The sequence below is a fragment of the Corvus hawaiiensis genome, chromosome 8 (assembly GCF_020740725.1).
Source record: "Corvus hawaiiensis isolate bCorHaw1 chromosome 8, bCorHaw1.pri.cur, whole genome shotgun sequence".
In the NCBI taxonomy this organism is placed as follows: domain Eukaryota; kingdom Metazoa; phylum Chordata; class Aves; order Passeriformes; family Corvidae; genus Corvus; species Corvus hawaiiensis.
Genome location: NC_063220.1, coordinates 8,728,122 through 8,751,442, shown reverse-complemented (window position 1 = coordinate 8,751,442; position 23,321 = coordinate 8,728,122). Strand labels below are relative to the sequence as shown.

The following is a 23,321-nucleotide window of genomic DNA, read 5'->3' as shown; positions in this document are numbered from 1 at the left end:
CATTAGCTATCAGTTTTGTATCCACAGCTATTAAGGTTTTTTAAAAAACTCCCTGGTTAATATTCACATTTTGAGGTTTTTCATTTGCCATGCACATATCAGATCGTAAAGCCAAACTGTTTGCATTTGTTCGTTCCACCAGGAATTAAATAATGTATCATATGCAAGTTACAAGAGAAAGCCCCACGAGTGAATTAGTATGGCTCAAAGCAGTAAGTAATAACCTGTTTGTACTGGGCGTAAAAGAACCTCTTTTGAAATAATTTTATGAGGTGAGTTCAAGTCAGGAATACTAATTATTTTATCTGGTTCATGGTTCCTCATTAACCGCATTTCTAGGAGGACACATTACTCTTCCTTTACTCACATTAAAGGCTTGCTTTTACCTCCTAATCTATTAAAGAAAATCAGGCGGACCCAATAAAAAGTGGAAGTCAGGAAAGTACCCGCAATCCCCACAATCCTGACTTCACTTCAGAGTCATGGTGTCTCACTGTGGGACTTTAATCTAATCATCCATTTTTTTCATTTTTTTGTTCTGCCCTATACGTGACAGGACATGACAATCAATTAACTCAAGTGTACTGTACATTACTCTACTAGGCAATGAGGGTATCAGGCAAAACCATCATCACCACTTGTCTGGGCTCCTGACTTGGGGTTCTAAAGGCAAGAACCAAGCGCTGAGGTTCTCCCTCACATCCTATCCTGTTCCTCTGTAGGCAAGCTCAGGAGTACCTAGGGTAGGGTCTGAAATAAAGATTTTACCTCACTCTGTAGCATGTGGGCTCTTTTGGCCCACTTCATCTTCATGTCTTCTGGGAGTGCTGTAAATTCATGGAGTCTCTCTCTGTAATCTTGATCACTCGCTAAGGCCTGGGCTTTCCTGGCATGGACAAGGTTCACCATGTCCATGGGCAGATGAAACTGAGACCACACTTCTTGGGATCCTTTCTTGTACTCTTGTTCACTCTGTAATTTGGCAGCATGCAAGCAGTGCAGCAACCTGGTGTCATCCAGAACACTTCTGGCACCAATGTGTTTTCCTCTCTCCATCACAAAATTGTGTTTATATTGGTACTAAAAATTAAAACAAAAGGGTAAAAGTGAAAATGTGCCAAACTTAGACTGGCTATTCCAGGTAACTAACTTAAGATAAATTACTGAAGTATCTGTTTTCTGTAAAACCAGTCAAGGTACGTAGCACTAGAAAGCAATTGTTTGAATATCTCATTGCTCTCAAATTTAAATATCATGGGAACTGCAACATTAAAGTTAAGCACATCTCAATGCATTTTCTGAATATGCCCAAAGCATTGATCATGTTTAACCTCAAATCATGTATTTTTATTATCTCTCTGAGAATTTTATTCCTATCGCCAGGAATGAGAATGTAAGAGAAACAAACAAAAGACAGAAGAAAAAAAATCTATACAAAAGCGAAACATCGTGCACTCTGTAGCCTTCAGATTTGCAAATGCCACCCAGCTATTTTAAAGAGTAAATTCAGTTTTCCTGGAAAGAATAAGAACCAGCAACCCCTCATTCTCATCTTAGCTGTGACTATGACTCTCCCTGTGATCTTGCATTTATCCTCTCTGTGAAATAGTGATGATGATGATAATGCTTATTTATACAGCATCAACAGGGTGCTTAGAACTTTAAAGGCAAGGCCTGGGCCCTGAAGAGTTCATAATGTAGTTGAAATGGGATAATAACACTTATCTACCACACAAGAGAGTTGTGGGGATTAAATTACAGCATCTAATGTTTATAAAGTGCTTCCAAGATGAAGGGCCAAATTCAGATCTGTTGTAAGTGGATGTAATTCTATTATGGACTTGTACCCTCTAGAGCAGATCTGAAGCTGTAACCAAAAGCACTCTGCAAAATATGGTTAAGTATATATTATAAATTACAGCTAGGAATGGTTGCTTCATTAAACAAACACAGGTGAAATATATTCATATTTTATCACATTAGAGATAAAGTATGCAACTAAATACTACCACAAAATGAATACTTTTTCCATCTTCCTAGAATTTATTAAATATCTTGTGAAGGAGGGATGAACTTAGGCTTTCTGAGAAATGGATGCCACCATGTCTGAGTGTTTTGCATACAACAATCCAAACAATAGGATATTTATAAGGATAAGATTATTTGTTTCCTCTATTTCAGAATTTAAGGGGACGTGTATTTCCAGGAATTTGCACTGATTTTTACTTCCTAACCAGACACTTCCAAATGTCAGCTCAAAGCAGAGTGGACAGAGGTAGTGGGCACTTCATAATATGAGGAGCTGAAAGCCTGAAAAAGAGCAGAATCCCTGTTTTTGCTGTTTGCAAATTCTTTAATTCATTTGCTATTTCCCACTGGAAGATGTTTAACCTGTCTTGGTTCCCGATTAGCAGCGATTCTTCCTCTTCTTTTTTTTCCTAATTCACACAAAGAATCTCATTCATAAGTAATATATTCTGTCTCACACTTGTCTCACATGGTTATGGAGTTGCTTTAATTCAGCAAAATCTGCCTTATACATTGTTCTACATGAAGTTAACAGAAATTAGGCAAGAAGGGAGGTTGAATCATTCAACTCACATCACTGGCAATTTCTCTGGAGGCCCTGGCAGTCTGGAATGGGAGTGCTTCCATTGTCAGCTTGTAGCCTTGAGCACGTAGATTATGCCAAGATTCTCTGTATTTTGCCTAAAGTAGGAAAGGCACATGTAGACTGCTGTTTCACTTTTAAATGCACAAAGGAACAAACAAAGGAACCATCTTTCATTTGTTATTCTGTGTTACAGTCTCATTCTTTATAATCAAAGGATTTTTTTTAAATTATCTTTGGGAAATCCTACTAACTCAGACAAAACATGTCTCGTTCTTTATGTAGATTTAATTTACTCACAACCTTATATATGCTAATGGAGATAAATATCATTATAATCAAATCAGGGAAAGCATACATAGAATAGACCTCAAATTTCCTCTACTTATCCATCTTCCTTGCCACTGCACAATTCATCCTGCATCTGAAATAAGTGCAAGAAATACAGAACAAATTCTTACATCGCTGAGGTTGGCTGCATTTATTCTTGCCCGTGTAAACTCCGGCAGACCCAGCGTTGGTGTGTAGTGATGCCGACTGTCCTCTCCTGCTGCTTTATAGAGGCGCTAGTAAAGAGATCAAAGAGACAACTGAAATTAATTTTCTCTCTTGTTTCAGTGATACAATAGCAGTACTTAAGTTGTTAATGGTTGTGACAGCTATAGTCAGCCATCATTGAAAACAGGTAAGAGTGTATCACTTTTTCTGGGCATAAAGATGGGGGGCTTTTGCTGGGCATAAAGAACATTTACATTAAGTTTTATAAATATATGTTGATGCCAAACCCCTACATTCTTAGCCTTGCATTGTTACATTCCTAGCAGGGCAAAAGTAGACCTAAGAATGTTAAGGGCATCATGAATGTGTGTTAAATAAAAGGGCAAGCATTTCTGGTAGACTGGGCATATTTTCTAGCTTGAATTTTTTCTTCAAATTATTATATATGATTTTGGTCATTTTTCTATAGGTTTTGTCTTGTTTTTTTCATAATTTAAAAAAGTGATTCTTTTCTTAGGAGCCCTCAAAGGCGGATCATACTATGCAAATGAGCTCACTCTAGAACGCCTCGCAGCCCTGATTTTTTAGTCTCTTCTTCATGCAAAAAAAACCTAATAATGGAACTCTGTTGTATGGATACTATGTGAGCTTTTTGAAAGAGATTGAATTGAAAATTGTATTAAATGTTTGGAAACAAACAAAAAAAGTGATCTAACGGTGAAAAAGCACAAATCTGTGACGTTTGCACTTTTTTTGATGCATTTTGCTTTCAGAACAGGGTTGTCTCTTTCCCACTTCTCCATCCCCAGCTTGCTGCATTTTGAAAAGCATATTTTTTGATTCACATTAGGAGAGCCTACCTCATTAGCAATCATATTGCTGAATTTTGCATGAAGGAGGCCAGGAGAGTCTGTCACCGATGTGTACTTGAAGGAATGTGGCTGCTGACGATATTTACTCTGAGTTCACACACAAAGAAAAATGAACAGAATAGGTAAATTGTCTTGTCAGATAAGGGACTTTTTCCAATTCCAGTGGCCTAGTGCTGCTTCTTATGCTTAAAACTCCAGTTTGTCTATTAATCCTTAGTCTAATTTACTTTTTGCTATTCTGAGTTAGGTGCATTCAAGTCTCACAGGGGAAATGAAAAGTAAATAAGGAATAAGGCGTGAAAGGGAAAAAAATGTGCTGCTGTGCTGAATATGCTGAAAACAGTAATGAGGTTATTTCACCCCTTGGTGTCATTAACGCTGGGTAGTGGAATTACAGCAAAGGCAATCCAGTCCAGAGAGAGAAGGAGCTGCACAAGCCCACTGAACTTTTTTGTGAGGAAAAACAAGGTTCCACCTGGCCTGTGACCCTACATCAGAATTGTGAAGAAAACAACTGCAAGATCACTGCAAGCGTTGATCTGTTCCCTAGAACACAACTCTTTATTTTTCCTCATTTCACATCTACTTGAATATGGGCAAAAGACGCAAGATTTGAAACCAGGAGAAACTGTACTGAGAGAACACAACAGAGAAAATAAAAGTCTGGTTACAGGGGGAGAAAAACAATACAACACAAAAGCAGCAGGTGAAAAACACACTGACTGTAAAGCAGGAGAAGAGCTGAGGACCATGTGATGTACTGGGCACTGCACAGCTCATTCTAATTTTGGAGAAACAGTACAAGGTACTTATTACAGATAGGCACAGCCTTCTTTTTAGTTGAAAAAGCCCATTTAAATTCTAAAATAAATAACATAAAATAACCACCTCCTGGGTCTGAAACACAGGAGAAAACATTTGCAAAAGAAGTTAGCAAAGTTTGCAAAGCCCAGAATTCCATCAGGTTCACCCATCTGCACTTAGGACACGAGTGGAATGATCAAACGCAAGGGGAGGGAGTCTGGCATTATCCACTGAGTCACTTTGCCAGCCCAGTCTAATAGAAAGACATCTGGCAAACTCTTGTTCGTAGTGGAGAAATCAAAACCCTCTTTTGTTACCTCACTGATGAGTTCAGAAGCTTTCTTCTTTCCTTCAATCTCCAGGGCCCCTGGAGTAATACATCCAACGCCTCGCATAAAGTTCATGTCAGACCGATATAAATTCTAAGGAAAACCAAGCAGAAGTAATTAGGAGTTTGCATTTGAGATGCCCTATATTTATTCACCCAAAAATACACAATAAATCCATTAAAATTAGTATCTACCGCAGATAGTTCATACACATTGCCCTAAGATCTTGTGTTTATGAATGTGTCTGTGTGAATACAGCCCTGACAGATCTACAGCACAATGCAGGATTCTGAGGGCTACTGAGCCTCGTGAACACCAAATGATGCCTCAACTCCTAGCTTCTATTTGTGACCTTGAAAAAACCTTTTCTAGGTACATGAATTTTCTCCATATATAATATATAAATCAGAGGTAGACATTATTGATTTATAAATATACATAAAATAAGACCAGTTTATAAAAACCTAAGACAATATCCTTAAATAAAGGATAGTAGCTTTTAAGTAAGAGAAACTGTAGACAAAATAGCCTTGATTTTTAACAGTTCTGAATGGTCATAATATAAGCAAGGAACACAAAGGAAAAATAGCACTGAACCACTGCATACACTTCATTAATGTATTTTCCAGACCACCAAACCTAGCAGTGACTCACTGTAAATACTAATTTTTAAAAAGTTACCAATAGGCTACTGATAAATACATTACAACAATATTATTTCATTTGATAATGAGGAGGATGAGGAGTAGGATGGATGGAAACTTGCCTCAGAATCTCTGATTATGTGTGTTTCACCCAAATTAGGGCAGCACAACTGGAATCTGACGTTACACTGGTTTGGACACGGTCTGCCATCTCCAACTCTGTTGGCTGGAAGTGTTGAACTGATCTACAGCAGCATTTTGTGGCCAGATATGTTTGAAAGATACAGCCCCTCCTGAGGTCTGCAGGGGCAATGTAATCTATGAAAAGCCCTTTGCTCAAGGCTGTGCCTACAGATTTGTAAGTCATTACCCAGTTAATTTTACTCAAAAATACATAGGGAGTTAAGCTCGTCCTTCTTAAAATTTCAGTGGATATGTCTTGGGCCAGAGCTTATAAGTGTCTTACAAATCAGATCTTTGTTGTGAAAGTACACGTGAATTCCACCCAGATGCAAACCAAGTTGTAAATACTAGTTGGTACAGGGTTTGCGTAGTTAGCAAGACCTTAAAAAGAGTATTTTTGCCAACAGTCCAATCATCCTCATTTGCAAACACTTTTCTACCCAATCATCAAAGACTACTCAAACTTTATCTCTCAGTGTAGTATGGTCACACACATTGTTCCGTAAGATAAAAGTCACACACATTGTTCCATAAGATAAAAGCCTCATTCCTACATGCAATCAAGGGGGAACAGCCATTTTTTATCCCTCAGCTGCTGCTCAAACACGCGCTGTCAGCTGTCGGGAGTTGGAGCAGAATTATCTCACACCAGAACCAACAGGGAAATATCCCTGGGACACTTTGAAATCACCTCACTCTGCAGTTTGTAGGCGTTCTTGGCACACCGCAGCCTCACATCGTCAGTCAGAGCAGTGTACTGGTGGAGCAGCTGCCTGTATTCCTGATCACTGACCAAAGCCTGGGCTTTCCTGGCATGGACCAAGTGTATCATATCCAGTGGCAGGTGGAAGTGAGACTTTGTATCCTGAAAACCTTGCTTATATTTCACCTATCAAATGAGAAACAGATCACATAGATATCACAGCAACGTAATTAAAATTCAGGTTTTGATCAGAGGAGACATTCCTCGTATTTCTTCCATTTTGCAGTATAAATTATTCTTTTTAAAACAAGTTCCGTAACTTGTTTCACCATACTGTGAAAGACCAATAATTATAATTAGAATATGTGACAGCCTATTCTTCATCAAAAAAGTAGCCATCTATATTATATTCAATTAAACTGAGATTATTTTGTTTGTTAGTTTTTTGTTAAAACTTGATACATTGAATCTATAAAGTTAACCAAACTGGCAAGACAAGTCCTAATTCACTGCATTTTTAGAAAGTGCCACAAAAAGGGGCAGCTACTGCCTGAATAAAACATGCAAACAGCCTTATTTATATTAGAAGAACAAATCCTCAGTCAAAATATTTGTTGATTTGGCCAGTTTTGTTTCATAGTTTTAAAGCGATATTTAGTGCTGAGTTGGTTTTTTTAACTTTTTATCTCTGTCCAGGAGAAGAAAGGTGTAGAAATTTTCAAAAAACTTTTTTCACATGACATTTCCCTATCAGATTATACAAATTTGAGATGTTCAGGCTGTTCATTGGGATAATGAACATCCAGAACTATTGATGGCCATCAAATGACTTAGAGTAACCTGACAGATGGATGAATTCTTCAGGCACTTGCTATTACCTGTATGTCTAAGCCTGCCATCAGTACAAGACCAGCACTTCTGAGAACCATGAACACCCTCCCATATATTTCACTGCTTTCTGGATCAAGCCACAGACTTCAAAATGCACTGAAATGTTACAATCCTTACAAGCAAACAAAAATGATGTGATTCTTGGCACATCTCAAGATGAGGTGGGAACCATTCCCCAACCAAAAAAGTCCAGCTTGAAATTCCATAAACTCGTTCATCCTTTAGTCTTTCAGAAAAACAATAAATTGAAAATAAACGCTGAATAACTAATTTAATTTACTTCTGTACAAAGACCAGTGCTGATTCTCAGTTAGACCTGCCTCTGAGTGATGCTTTCACAGAGTGAAATATTCTGTGATAGGCAGCAGTGGTTTGAAGCAGGAGAGTGTGCTAGAACACAGGCTCCTTTTACTGTCAAATTAATGTTACTGTAAATAACATAGCCGAATGGCAAGAATATCACGATTATATTTACATATCTGGAAAGTGGGACAGAAAGCCCTAAGTTATAAATAAGTAGGCTATTCCACAGCTAGTCCACAGCTGAGTGCATCTGCCTTGAGGAACGACTCGCAGTTAGGAAACCAAGAATGCCCATCTTCTTTCTTGTACTTACATCACTCTGCAGAGATGTTGCATGGACTGAATGAGCAATACGAATGTCACCATCCAGGCCACATGAACCCGCCATCTTCCCCTTCATTTTCTGAAATGCCTCCTTATATTTGTGCTAAAAAGGAAGTAAGAATAGAAATGTGGATAGCAGTGAAGAGAAGTGTTAGTCCTGCTGTTAAAACCTGAATAAAAGGGGTTTCATAACACAGTAAATTCTGACCATACTCAGTAGGATAATAAATCTGAATGAAGCCTTAGTGAGTTCTAGGAAGACCTCACCCAACTGCAATCCCTGTGATTGTCCAGTCACTTCTCAGCTCTGCTTTCACAAACCTGCCTTTGCTTATTTACCAGTAACACCTCATTGTGGCTGCACCTCCAAAAGCACCACTAACTAGTCCGAGGCCAAATGTCTCCCAGGTGTGGAGCTGGCTGGACATGCTGCTTCCATCAAGAGTCCCTCAGCAGGGCAGATACAGCCTGTATGTCCTACTAGACAATATCAGCCATAAGTTCACATACATCACTTATGATTTCACCCGAAGCCTTTGCTGCCTGGAAGGGGATGGCATCCAGTTTCAGTTGATAGCCACCATCCTTCATCCTTCTCCAGGACTCTTTGTAATGAGTCTAGGAAATATGGAACAGAAATAAAGAAGAGTTGCTGTTCAGAGGGTTGACATTGCAGCATTTTTGAGTTCCTACGTTACCACATGAGTTTCATTCTATTCTAATGCACAGGTCAATCACAAATGAAACTATCAATGCACAACAGGAATTATCGCAAGACAAATGTACATCATAAAAGACTATTTGTTTGTTCATTCTTAATCTTTCTAATGTAGGTGAATTTGGACAAGAAGTTTGATTTCCTATATTACTTCAGAAATATTTAGACCATAGAATGATCATATACTGGAGAAAGGAAAGAAATTTAGTATGATTTCCTGTTTAGGACAAACATCAAAGCACTATCAACATTTCCACTTTCCTTTAAAATATTAAAGGCCAGGTTTATACCTCGCTGATATTCATAGCATTTAATTTGGCCTGAAGGATTTCAGGAAGATCTGTCGTTGGTGTATACTGATGCTTTATACTCTCTCCATGCTCCTTGTACAGCCTCTGCAAACAGAGATGAATTTCAGTAGCAAGTACTCACTACATGTTCAATCATTAGTTCAAACAGAAACATTAACAATTAGGTTTATGGAAAGCAAACACTACAGAAAAGCAACAGAGGCATTAATAAATACAGGTAATTGTATCAGTCAAAATGGATTCAAAAGGCTTTGGGAGTCTGATACACTTATCAGCTAGAGTATGCTAGAGAGGAGCTCCTTGAAGTTTTGAGTGTGTAAATCAATGTATATGAAAATTCAGATATTTGAATATTAATTTGATAAAACTTCTAACATATGTGAGTGGAGGGAAGAAGAATAAACAGTAGTCATTAAGGATGTGCAGCAATGAGTGGCCCACCAACACTTTGAAATTCCACAGAAATCCAGGGAGCTGAAGTTCCCCAAACACCTCTCTCCAAAGGTGTTCAATTTTAGCAGATAAATGGGATGGTAATTATCTGTGCAATTACTCCAAATTTATTTCCCGACTTAGTTGCAAGAGGGTTCTCAATAGTCAATGGGATAAGATTTAAAAACCTCAGAGGGTGACTTATTCCATCATAAAAGGGGTGTCTGTGTGTGCCTCTAGAATCAGCCCTTGGAGGAAGAGCACAGGGCTGGCCCAGGACCAGATAACATTCAGGTGTCTGCAGACAGGTAAGAGGAGTTCTATGCAGTTAACTGCAACTGGAACTTCCCCTGCAATGGCTCTGCAGAGTTCTCCTTCTAAAATATTTTTCTTTCCTAGCCTAGTTTTCTTCTTACATGGACACCATAATTTTCAGATGGGTGCAGACTGACGCCTTTTTGCCTTAGATAAGACCCATGTCTGGAGCACCTGACATGCCTTTCCCAAGCTATTATTTCTGCAGGAGCATTCAAGACCCTCTAGATTAGAATAGACCCCTCCATTCCACCTATCTGACACTTTTTTTAGCAGCTGGGCCCACTTGTATTGCAGCTCCATAAGAGGAAAATTAATGAGCACTCCATGTGTGAAGAAGTAGAGCACCAGACTGATTTTGACTGTGGCTCAGTGGAACAAAATGACTTATATTTATCCTGCCTGAGATGTAAGCCTTTTGGATCTTATTAATTAAACCAAAGGCACAGACACCAAAAGTATTACAATAGCATGTGTTTTACACAAAGTCTTTCATCTTCTCCTTCACTTTAAAAATTTCTATTTTCACCATAAAACATCCTCTCATGTTTGAAACTTGTCTTTTTTGAGTGACTTTTGCTTATTATTCACTTCTGTATTATCCCAGTTAAGTCTACAATATTTTTAAATCGCTCTTCTATTAAAAATAAACATGTTTAAACACCAAACAGCCTCAATTCTTCCCTTTAAGGTTCCCCCTCCTGGATTTCTCTCTCAGCAGGATGACAGCTTGAAATAATTTATTTTTTCTTCCTTGTCATGCTGCCTTACATTTTATTTCCAAAGAACATGCAGAAACTGAAATTTGAAAGATGTTTGAAAGGGGGAAAGAACTCCAAATGTGTTCTTCCTCAGTGAATATCAAAAGGCCAAAATTTTTTAAAGGTCAAAGTCAGTCTTAGTCCTAAATTTTACTTCTGAAAATAAATGGGACAGAAAGCACTTTCTGTATGAAAATCCCATTCACTTCGGTGGGATCTCTATGGCTTCCCAATCCAAGTTAGAAACATGCTCTTTGTGGGATGCACCACACAAGAATACAGAAGTTTCATGGCTCCCAAGGATAATCTCAGAGAAAGAAAGAGAGAGAAAGCCAGTGCTTCAATCAGGTCGTTCAAAGAGGATACCACTCTTATAATCATAATGTATATACATTATAACTTACATCCACAGCCTGGTTATAACTAATTCTAGCCTGGATCATCTCAGGAGTGTCTTTAATACTGGTAAACTTCAAAGCATATGGATGCTGACGGTACTTCTTCTGTTGAGCAGAAAAAGATCAAAGCTGTGAATTTTGTGCTGCTCTTTCATGCTATTTGAAAGAGAAAAATCATAGGTTGCTGGAGATTAGAGTGAATTTGTGAACATAATTATTATTCCTCTTTCCTCATCTTTATGTCCTAGGTACTTTCAGATTAATATTTGTTTCAATTTAACAATAACCTTTTGCCAATTAATATTAATATTTAAATTTAAGAAAAATATTTCAAAATCAGGTTCTGCTTACCTAAATACTCCAGAACTTCGGATTTTAAAATCTTTTTTATATTACTTCAAATAGAGCATGATTGACTGTATTTTTAACTTATAGTTCCTTTAAGCAAGAAATTATATACAATTGTGGTGTGTTAATAATGGCAATTAATTAACTTATTGTTAAGGGGTTTAGGTTACCTCCTTAGACCTGCAGCAAATCTGTGCAACCATTGACACTGTACCTAATCGTTATGGCATATCTTCTAGATAATGACATTAATTTTACTTGTTGTTAAGGACCCATAGTAACTTCTGAGGTGTGGGCAGTTCAATGGAAAAATGACACTTTTTCCATCTGGCCCTGTCACTAAAAGCTTCCCTTCCTGCAGAAGTTGTCTTAAATCCATCAGTACCCTTATCACTTCTCCAAATAGCACATACTAAATTTTCCAAATGCACAAGATGAACTCGTGGCTTGTCATTTTCTTTTAAACTGAGCTCTGACCAAAAGAAGTTTATTTGAAGCAACATTTTGACCCTTTGAAGACTAAAAATACCAAAGTAAAACACATAAGCACTTAAAAGTATTATAAGCTTATAAGTAATGTTTTGGGTTCCGAAAGTAACACCTTAAAAATGAGTAATCATACTAATTTTAACTGGGGACAAAAGTGGTTTATACCTTGTCTTGATCAGATTTGGAGTCAAAGTGGAGTTGACCAGAGCATCTCTGCATAAAATTGCTAGAAATTATATTCTGGCAATTGTTTTTTAGCAGTGTTAGAAGGGCTAGTCACGTGTATGTGTAAGAAAGGACAAGGCTCATATCAACCTAACATTGCTTAGTACTCACAAAAAGGTTGAGATGGACAACCTAGGAGGTCAAATTTCTACTCATCAGTTTTCACAACTGTAACAACCAAATGGAATACCTATACACATCCACAGTTACTATTCCAGATGGCGTTACTGTACCAGCTTTTATGAAACTACCTTGCTTGACGCTAGCTGAAGATATCATTTATTGTGTCTAAAATATCATCCTTCTTCACAATAGATAATTACATGGGGAAAAAATGGTGTTAGCAATCAGTTGTGAAAGGATGACTGTATTTTTCTGAGACCCTGCAGCATGAATGGACACATGATTCCTGCATCATAGTTCTTGAAAAATCACAGGATTCAATCTCTTACAGCAACAGATTTGGCCAGTAGGACTCTCTCTGAAACAAGAGGAGCAGAATACCATGAACCTTTTAACTATTTTCACCAGAACTTCATTTGAAGGCCTCGTGGGACAGGCACAAGGTATTCTAGAGTATGCTTTCCCCTGTAAGTGATATTGGTTATAGGGAGAAATAAGGATGAAAACTACTGACAGATAGCTACAGACAGAGATATCTATATGAATTTCAATAGCTAGCATGAATGTATATGAAAAATGAGCAAGAAGGAAACGTGTATCTATTATAAAAGAAGGTTCTGGGTCAAATGACTCCACGTTTTCATCATCTCTCCTGTTTTTCTTCATTAAAAAGGTAGGCTAGTGGTTAGCAATTGAGCACTGTTTGATTGCCATTATTATTCATAATATCATTTGTCACCTACTTTGTTTTTGCAAAGGCTATATGGACTCCTACTGGTATGTGTTTGGTATCTGGTTTCCCTCTAATTACCAGTCCTATCCCTGGTTTTGAGGGCTTTCATGTGGTATGCCTTTTTCTTTCCCCTTTGAGTGGAAATTATTTTAATTTTATACAGACATTTTGCACGCATTATGCAGCAAATTCTGTTACATGCTGTCATGAAATCTCACCTCACTAATGAGTTCTCCTGCCTTCTTAGCCTGTTCCACATTTAATGACCCAGTGGCTATCCATCCAGCTCCTTTCATCCAGTTCAAATCCGCTCTGTATCGGTTCTGACAAAGGGAAAAAAAAGTCCTATTGTTGGTGTTCATACACTTAAAATGCCATTAAAGGATTCAGACATCTCAGGAACAACAATGAAGTCAAATTAGTGCCTGCTTTTGTTTTATTCACTATTGCATATTTGCAAGGAAAGCAAAAAAAATACAGAATGAAATAGAAGAATGAGGACTCACCAGTACTTGTGCAATATACTTTGCAAGGTAATTTTTAAAAGTGGTCTACACGTCACTGATGTTTGCAGTTTTTCTCTAACTTCATTTTTATTTGTATAGAGCACTCTTTAAAAGATCATCCATGACTTGCAATTATAAGAAAATGATACTTAGCGTTTCCCAAACCATACCCTTTTGTTTTACTGGAGAGAAAGCATTGTGCTTTGTTTGTTTTTCCATGTGTCTTTTAAGGAGGAAAGTACAGGAGTACTTCTCACTTTCCTCACAAAATCTCTCCTACCTGAATTTCAAATGTTGACTGTAAGTCAGGTTTCTCAAAGATGCCAGAAATGTTTCAGCAGCCATATCTCAACAAGGCCTGTACGCATTTCTACCTCAGTCTCCTTGAAAAGCTCTCAGTTAAAACCTCAGAATGGAAAGTCTAACTTAAAGTAACTGTTTACAGTATCAGACAGTTCATCTGATGGTTACAGCTGAACATGTGGTCTCCATATGGAATTTTATCACCAATTTTATCACCATACATTATTTAACCTCCCTGCACATTAGGAAACAAAAATAAATGTACATCATATAGGAATCCTAGAGTTTTATTAATATTTGAAGTAGGCTTTGAAGAAGCCATGCTCATAAACGGAGTTATAACTCTCCTCAAAAACACTGCACAACTTAAATATATCTCTTGAGGAAGTAAGTGGTTAATATTTACTGTGTTAATATTCACTGTTTAATAGCTGAAAAATAGCTATTCACTGAAATAGCTGAAAAAACTTGTAAAAACTGAAATAGCGGAAAACTTAGCTGCATAAAGGTGTCATGGCATTAAAAGCATAAATGTCTGAAGAAAGTCAGCCCTAAGTGGGGCTGAGAATGGGCTGGATGGAAGGGTATGGATGTACATGAAGGTCTGGACTTACATCACTTTGCAATCCGTAGGCCCACTTGGCCCATGCCACTTTCCTGTCGGTAGGCAGGGCTGTGTACTGATGGAGAGATGTCTTGTATCCTATATCTGTGGCCAAATTCTGAGCCTTTTTGGCATGGACAAGGTTAACCATATCCATGGGGATCTGGAACTGACTCTTTGTGCCCTCAAATGCCTTCTTGTACTCCAGATCACTCTGCAGCTTTGACATTTGCAGGGAATGAGCCATCTGCGAATCTTCCTCCACAGCTTTTACTCCAATGAGCTTACCCTTCATCTTCTCATAACCTTCCTTATATTTAACCTGTGAAGAAAACAAATAGACCAAGAGTAAATGATCTAAGCTGCCAAACTGACAGCTCTACTAGTAGTAAAGCAATGGTCTGTCAGTGTTGTGACATGCTGGGTCCTCGATAAAAGCAAGTAAGATCATTTGCAAAAGAGAAATGGAATGTCTTAGAAATTAGTGTTTATAAAGAATAAGTCCTTTCTTGACAATAATATGTTCACCAAAACCTACAAGAAATACTTTCTTTTTGGTTCTCTCTAGGAAAAACAACATTTTTCAAGCACTGAGGTCAGAGGGTTCTTTCAGGAATTTTCTGGCCAGACATAGATGTATTGAGTTACGATGTTTCGCAGGAGATTTCCACTTCATTTTGAGTTCTAGAATTCACCCTCGGGTCAAAATGAGAATAGGAAAACACAGCTAGCATGTGGAGAAAAGCTCTGAATTGCTCAGAGCAAACCTTCTGACTAATTACAGAATGCCAATCACCCAGACAACTCCTCCATCGCTCCCTAGCATGAATCGAGTGAGGGTGGCTCAGGGCACTGAGACATGTGTGACACATCCCCAACACTAGCAGCAGCCTGGACTGTCAGCTGTCCTAAGAATAAAGAAGGCTGATGGAGTCCATACTCACATCACTTGCCAGATCCCTCTTTGCCTTAGCTGTCAAGAATGACAAAGCATCCAGACGAAGCACAAATCCTTTTTCCTTCTGCTTCTCCCAGCTACTCCTGTAGAGTTTCTAAAGAGATGACAACAACACAATTTCTTTATTACTATCAATCCACTCTATTTGTTCTATAGTCACAGTGAAAACTCAAGTAATGAGTCCCTCCTACACTCTCTGCCCAGAAACCACATGGCTACGGATCAGATCCTGGTGTCTTCCCTCACATCCTGTAACTGTGGATACTGCGGTTACTGCAACCCCAATATCTCACTGGTTCCAGTGAAACTGCCAGTGTGTCACTCACCTGGAAGCATGTGAAAAACGCACAGCTTCAAACTCTAAAAGTGGCAAGTCTTCAGAACAGCAGATGTGACTACTGTTTATTAGGAGCATGTAATTAAATTTCAAGTTTTTACACCTAAAACATGAGGACCTTCTCAGAGAAAGAACATAACTGTTACCTACAGAACAAGTATTTCACAGCAGCTGTAACTATCCACAGGAGTGAGGGAATCACACAGTACCTCACTGATATTGGCAGCATTTGCTTTGGCCAGCATGAAGACAGGGTCATCTTTGCTGATGGTGTACTGATGAAGAAATTGCTCTTTCCCTGACCTGTAGGCAACCTGTCCACAGGAAGCAAAGCATGGTCAATAAAAGCAGTAGTCCACATTTAATGTTGAAGGAGCACTGGTTAAAACACCCAAATATTCAAGGATTTGTTAGGGTTAACTTTTTTGGAGAGGTTTTCTTTAGCATCTTGAATTTTTTTTTGTTAAATATGGATTTAAAAACTGACCTACAGAGTCAGGTTGACCAAACTAGTTACAGTTAAATTTCAAGGAAGCTGTGAAGCAACACACACATTAGGATACTTTAATTCTCTTTCCCAAAGTTAGCTACTTAGCTAGCTATAAAGCTGACAGCAATTCATACTCTATACAGAATGCATGCAAGAACATATTTCACCCAATGTTAAACTGTTGCTACTTCTTGGATAGAATGGAAGTTTTTAATAGGACATAGAAACAGAGAATTCCAGGCATGAAATGAAGAACACCAAGCAATTGAATCTGCAGACAATATTTGTGACCTAGATGTAACAGCTGACACAATACTCCAGTGAGGACTAACATTCCAACTTTGACTGAAAACATCAAGGACCTTTTATGATCCAAGTAGCAATCACCCCCATTTTATATCCCAGGGCTACAACAGCAGAGAAATTAACTGCTCTGTTTTAGCCCATGAAGTTCTTGGAGGAGCTGTTGAAAAACTATGAAAATATGCCCCATTTCACAGATTGTTACATTTCTTACATCCCATAGAAAAGGAAGTCCCTCCTATAAAGCTCTAAATCTATGGTTACTCTTCTGATTTCAGCACACACAGAAAGGCAGCTTGTCCAGCACACAACAGAGAAGTAACAGGAGTCAGGAGCCCATTCTCAGTGGTGCTTGATTTTTGTTGCTGTTGTTCTAGTTCAAAGGATTCAAGGACAGAACTAATCAAATAAACAAATAAACCCCCTTAGAATGAATCTGAAGAAACTTTATATATTGAAAGGTTTCATGACTGGGGGCTCTCTCACCATCACACTGGTGTACATATGTCAGGAATGACCACACTATGCCTAAGCTACTTGCAAAGAGACAAATTCAATCAAGGACTCACATCACTTTGAAGTTCCTGGCTTTTCTTGGCATGCTTGATCTGAGAACTGTCAGCCACACTGGTGAACTTCAGAGCATCAGCCTTCTGCCTGTACTTTGTCTACAGCAAATTAAACCAAGTTATACAAAATTTTCTACAGTACTTGCCCTCCCCCAAAAATGTATCAGTTTGTAAAAAAACAACTGATAGAGCCAAAAGTGCCCTGTAAATTCCCAAGACAGCTTTAGCACAGGTGTCAATAAAATAACCTTCCAAGTACTACCCACTGCTGGTATTTTGAGGAGAGGAGGGCAGTGCAAGTGTGTGCCAAGGGCACTGTTGCTGACACTGCAGGCATGGATATCTTTGGTGCCAGATGTACTATCTACATGTCTTACAGGACCAAGGCTGCACACCAGCCAGTGAGTGGTGTTCACAATCTGGGTATGACTTAAGTCAGGACCCAAGAGAGCTGATAAGCCACACAGTCAGTGTTACTATCTCATTTCCTTATAAGAGACTATTCAAGCATATGCATGGGTGGTTCAAATCACTGAATGCATGTTACTGAGGTATTTTTAAATTGTTAAGATTATAATTAAATTAGAATGAGCAATTTCAGAGTCCTGGAAGTAACTTGAATCCAAAATCTTCTCCTTCCTCTCAAAATCTTCCTCTTTTCAAAGTAGAGCTCAGCATAGACACCGCAGTCAAGCCTTTCTAGGATGAACAGCTGTGACAGGCCTCCAAAAGGCTAAAGTCTCAGATATAGAAAAAAATGAACAATATTTTTCATCTTCTGGTGCCAGTACTTATATAAAATCCATTTGAACAGACAAATGTGCATAGAGAGTAATATTTTTAATTTGATAAATAAGACTGTCCATAGTTTCATTCCATTTTACTTTTTGTTTTACATCTGGAACACACTGAAGTGAATGGAAAACTTTAACTGACTTCATCAGGCTTCAGAACAGGCCTGCTTCAAATTAATGTCTTTGCCTCAGCCTTTTGCACCACTCATTTGAGAGCGAGCTAAGCATACTTTCTTTCTTTGAGATAGTGCAAGGAAATGTGGGACTCTGTTTCAAGACCACAGTGTAACAGGGGAGACCAAGCAAACACTTCTAGTATATGTTAATTGAATTCTTATTCTACCAGTTCAGTCATGAAGTGGGGCATTCCACCTAGAAAGGGTGTAAATGCTTTTTTTTTCATAATCTGGCATTTCAGGAGAGAAATTTTTCTGTTTGAACTGATGGGTGAACAGATCAGTTTACACTGTGTCTCTGCTAGGGGAACACAAAACAGAAGTTAAAAAAGCATGCAGCACTTCAAAGAGGTGCTCATCGCTTTATTTTAGAAACCTGGAAGGGAGGGAGGCAGATTAAAAACAGCATGTTTTGTCACATTGCATGGAACACAATGTAGTGACATCCTGCAAAGAAATGACAAAACGCCAGGCTTTGTATGGCAACAGAGATCTCTAAAATAATATCCACCAGTCTCCAGTTTAAGTGACTGTCAGCCATCTCGTGGCCTTGCACAGCACTGGAATGCAAAGGCAGATCATTATGGATTAAATATTTGTGGAAGTGATTATTACTACAGCACACCTCAGAAGCAGATGTCAGTCTATCCCTAGCAAGACACCAGATCTGAGGTAGCTGCTCTTCTTTTGTTTCTAAGATGTACTTTTTCCCCTTGTAGGAGTAGTGAGAGGATGTCAGATACCCAAGGTGCCAGAGTGTGATCACCAGTAACTAGCTGGCTTCTGTTCTTCCTTCCAGAGCTAAGTGGGATTTTATCCTTCCCATCAAACTTCCCCTAATTTATTCTTCTCACTGTTCTCTAGTTTTCCTAGCACTAGTGAGCCTGCTCAACCATAGCTGAGAAGCTGAGGAAGTTTACTTCCATCAGTTTATTGGCAGTGCAAAGCCACGAATTAATAAAGCAAAAGCAAAGAAAAGCAGGAAAAGCTGTAGCTGACAGTAAAGTCACAGGCCCTACTTGCCAAGGAGCAAGGAAATTTTCAAACATGGCTAACAAATATCTAATTTTTCAATACTGCTCCTTAAAGCCTCTCTGTGCTTCACGTAGCACAAGAAACTCAATGGAAGTTCAATGCTGCTCTGCAAAATGGGCAGGTGAATGAAAAGAGGTGGAAGCACAACTATGAGGATTTCTACCTCACAGATTATTTTGATAATTATATAAAAGAATTTTAATCTCTAACCCAGGATCTTCTAAACTATTGAATAACTAAATTATTTCCATCGGTTTTTCCATTTCTCAGATATTCCTTGTTAGGAATTCCTTACCTATTCCACATAATGTAATGGAATAAGTGTGCATAAAGCTTTGAACAAACAACATGCAAATGCCTGAGCACTTTGCTTACCTCACTGACTAAATCTCCTGCCTTTTTGGCTTGTTGTATATTAAGACTTCCTTCTGTGATACATCCAGCTCCTTTCATCCATGTCAGATCTGCCCTATATTGGAGCTGCAGAGGAAAATTACATTTATTGGCACAGGGAACACAAGTATAATGTTTGCAAGTAACATGTGCACCCTCTCCAGTTTCAAAGCCACTGCAAAGACATTTTAAAAAGCCACAGTACAATCAGACAGTGCTGATATGAAATGAGAATTAAGATCAAATGGAAAAAGTCTATAATCACTTATACTGTTTTTAACAGTTAAGCTGGGTGTACATCATCTTACATCACTCTGGAGATCATAGGCCTTCTTTGCCCACTTGGTCCTCATATCTTCTGGAAGCACAGTGTACTCATGGAGTCTCGTTCTATAATCCAAGTCACTGGCAAGCGCCTGAGCCTTCTTAGCATGCCTCAGGTTTATCATATCCATGGGCAGATGGAAATGGGCCTTGCTCTCCTCAAACCCTTTTTTGTAGGCAATCTAGAAAGAGAAGCAATGAAAACAGACTGTCTGTATCAGATATTGCAAAGCTATTTTAAATCACCCCTCTTGTCTGGGTCCTTATGTAGATTGGGCAAAAAAACTCCAAACACATGTAGAAATCAGGCCCTATAAAGGACAAAACAGATGCCAGGCTAAATTTTCCAGATTCTAGAGACATTTTCTCTATTACAGTGCACCTTACTTTTAAACATACCTTTACAGACTTGAAAGTTCTGTGTAGAAGTTTTTATATTGAAGTTTTAATATGATGATATTTTATTCATATTGAGGTTTTAATAGGATGTTATTTCCCTGCCCCAAAATAAGGACACCATTGCCCAAAATCCCCTGCTGTGCAACCATTGCAGATTAACAGATGGAGGAAGGAAAACCAATTTTGTTAAATGCTTCCAAGAATCTCTTACAGTGAGAGCAGTAACAGTGGTAGATTGCATAGTGTTGCTGAAAGTTTTCTAATTATGAAAAACGTCTTTTGAGTAAGAGAAATAATCTACCTCACTACTCATCTTGGCCACCTTCAGAGAGTGCAAAAGTCTTGAATCCTTGGTTGCAGTTGCTTTTCCTTTTGTTTTTTCATATTCTTCTTTATATTTAATCTGTCCAAAAAAACCCAAAAAAGACGTAAATCTAAGAATATTTCCAATTACCCATGAGATAAGCAATAAGTTTTTCACTGGTGATTTGGATAGTCAAAATTTAGAAGAGCTTAGTCTGATTCTCTCATTGTCACTTCAAATTTCCCAGATTTTCTCAGAAATTCCAAAGATGCAAGGTCAGTCTCATTTATGAAGTCTCTAACCTCATTCCTTAAGGCTCAGCCCTCTGAGGTGAATATGCTTATAAACTTTAATTCTTCTGATTAGCTAAATTATCTCGTTCTTAGAGGCAAAGATAAGAAATCAATCCAAGCAAGGAATTCAAGATTTGATTTTCTTAATGAGGTGGGATTTCAGAATCCCCACCACTGCTGAACACTTTCCAGCTGCAGAAAAAGTGTCTCCCTTTTCTGCCTCTCAACAGGTTAAAATTCTTGATATAAGTTGTTTAGAAAGATTTTGTTTGCAATTTTTTTTATATACATGTGTTTATGTTAAGGAAGCAGACTAAAGAAATATGAATTCCCTTTGTAGTAGATGATAACACTATTTTCGAGGCTATAAACAATTCAAAACACTGAATTTCACTATGGGTTTATTGTGAAAATTTTGCTTCGCTCTGTACAAATGATTTAAAAAAAATTTTTTTTGAAGAGTGAAATTTCACAGCAGAATCTGAGAAATTTTCCAACAGTTCATTAGCCATCGAGAAAGATGGACAGCCAAATGCATCTGGATTAAAAATCCAGATGAAGAGAACTAAGCTTTATTTCCCTGTGCTACAGCTACTTATATAAAGAATAATTCCCAGGTAACTAAATGTCACATACATCACTGGCAAGATCTCTTGATGCTTTGGCAGCAAGTAAAGGCAGAGAATCAAGTTTCATTTCAAAGCCCTGGCCCTTACTCTTCTCCCAGCCTTCTTTGTACTTAATCTGAGAAAGGAAAGACAACAACATGTCACAGACACATAAACACAGGATTTTCAAACAAACATGGAAATGGCTCAGAGAAAAACAGAAGTATAAATATGCTCAGTCCACAAACTGGGACCTTCTTAAGTCACAGTTCATTGTAATTGTGAGCTAATTAATTGTCTAGGATTGAGTCAAAATTTTATTCTTGGAGTTCGCAGGCACTTAATGTCCCAGAACAACCACTAATAACTCTCATTTTCATACTGATATGGAGGAGGGAGGGTTTTTCAAAAGTGCCTCTGGTTATGTCTACTTATGCAAATAGTAGAGATCTATAGGAGCTGATCTATATAGGCAGACCAGCTAGCTAAGAAACAGACATCACACCACTCATCTCAGAATTTTTCTTTCCCACCCCCAAACTACAACCAGTCAAGTCCCATGCACTGAATTTGAAGCTGCAGTTGTTTACATGAGCTGTTGGAGGGCATTCAAAAGGAATCCAGCTCGTGTGCTCTGAGACCACCCCACAACGTGAAGCACAGGTCAGTGAAGCAGCCCTTATAGTCAGATTGTCTTCAAAAGCACACTCGTGAGCCACACTATCTCACAAACACAGATGAAATGCAGGAGAATCACATCCTTAACTTTTGAAAGTTAGTGGAACTTAAAGTAATAGTTTTTTAAGTTCTTTTTCAAGATTCCACTTGAAATTCCATTAAAGCAAGGTCAAGTATGGCTTCATTCATGTTATGCGTGCACCTAATGAAGGCAGAAGGTTTTCAGGAAGCCCCAGTTTCTGGATTTGGCTTTTGCATGTCTGTATTTTACCAGTATCTAACAATGAGCATGCATCCCAACCCAGTACAGTCTCAAAGAATGTTCCTCCACAACACTGCACCAAAACAACTCCAAAAAAACTTAGGGGAAGAACACGAGATGCAAAAAACTTGCAGTAATGCCAACTCAGAACCATGAAAAATCATGAAACTGGTTAAAAAATAAAAGTCACACCAGTAATATCTGAAGGTTTTTTTCTCATTTTGCACTTATTTGTCTTGGGATTTTTTCTCTTCAAAACTATCTATGACAATGGAGGCCTGAAAAATACTTTAAAAATTAAATGGAAATTCAACTTTTCCTGCAACCATTTGATTTTAACACACAAGACTCTAAGTGAATCACTATATATTGTCAGGAAGTATGAATGGAGCAACAGTGTGCTTGATCCAAGTTTGCTGAATTCACTGTTTCTTTCCATTGACTTCAGCGGACTTTGATTACTAGAACTGTGCAAATGTTGGTTCTTCATAAAAATATCACCTCAGAAACAGCTAGTTTTGTGAAGTGAATACTGATTTACTTATTTAAAGAAATTCAGATCATCTGAAAATGTCTTGGAAAAAAGAAGTCTAGAGGTTTCGCTGTCCTTGAAATTGGATCTCTGTCTATTCTGGGCACCATATTTCATGTTGTTTAGTACAAAGCCAAATGATAAATGGTAAGTGCTTCCAGAAAGAGTGTCATCATCTTTATATTAATTTCTATCTATTAACAGCGCCATGAATGCCAGCATTTCCACAAGGCTTGACTTACCTCGCTGTACAACTCAGCATTGGCTTTTGCTTTCACTAACTGAGGTACATCCTGAGGTAGAGTGTAATTTGTTTTTGTCTTCTCATACTGGGCTCGGTAGTTCAACTGCATATATTGAAAAAGTCAGCAAGACACTCAGTTATTTTTAACTTAATTAAAGTATAACCACTAGACTGATTGCTTGCTGTTAAATTTC

General features: G+C 38.1%; 1 protein-coding gene across 1 annotated transcript in view; it reads right to left on the bottom strand.

Annotated features, from left to right (window-relative positions):
* LOC125329610 (nebulin related anchoring protein) overlaps positions 1–23,321 on the bottom strand; it is a 47,836-nt gene that overhangs the window by 5,651 nt on the left and 18,864 nt on the right. Inside the window, exons 16-35 of the mRNA XM_048311790.1 lie at positions 23,126–23,230; positions 21,440–21,547; positions 20,508–20,609; positions 19,792–19,989; positions 19,466–19,570; positions 17,086–17,184; positions 15,933–16,037; positions 15,373–15,480; positions 14,439–14,750; positions 13,234–13,338; positions 11,104–11,202; positions 9,171–9,275; positions 8,673–8,780; positions 8,152–8,265; positions 6,633–6,830; positions 5,103–5,207; positions 3,970–4,068; positions 3,073–3,177; positions 2,602–2,709; positions 769–1,080 (exon numbers count right to left, since the gene is read on the bottom strand). Of these exons, the coding sequence (XP_048167747.1) occupies positions 769–1,080; positions 2,602–2,709; positions 3,073–3,177; positions 3,970–4,068; positions 5,103–5,207; positions 6,633–6,830; positions 8,152–8,265; positions 8,673–8,780; positions 9,171–9,275; positions 11,104–11,202; positions 13,234–13,338; positions 14,439–14,750; positions 15,373–15,480; positions 15,933–16,037; positions 17,086–17,184; positions 19,466–19,570; positions 19,792–19,989; positions 20,508–20,609; positions 21,440–21,547; positions 23,126–23,230 (2,700 nt within the window). The remainder of the gene's footprint in view (positions 1–768; positions 1,081–2,601; positions 2,710–3,072; positions 3,178–3,969; positions 4,069–5,102; positions 5,208–6,632; positions 6,831–8,151; positions 8,266–8,672; positions 8,781–9,170; positions 9,276–11,103; positions 11,203–13,233; positions 13,339–14,438; positions 14,751–15,372; positions 15,481–15,932; positions 16,038–17,085; positions 17,185–19,465; positions 19,571–19,791; positions 19,990–20,507; positions 20,610–21,439; positions 21,548–23,125; positions 23,231–23,321) is intronic.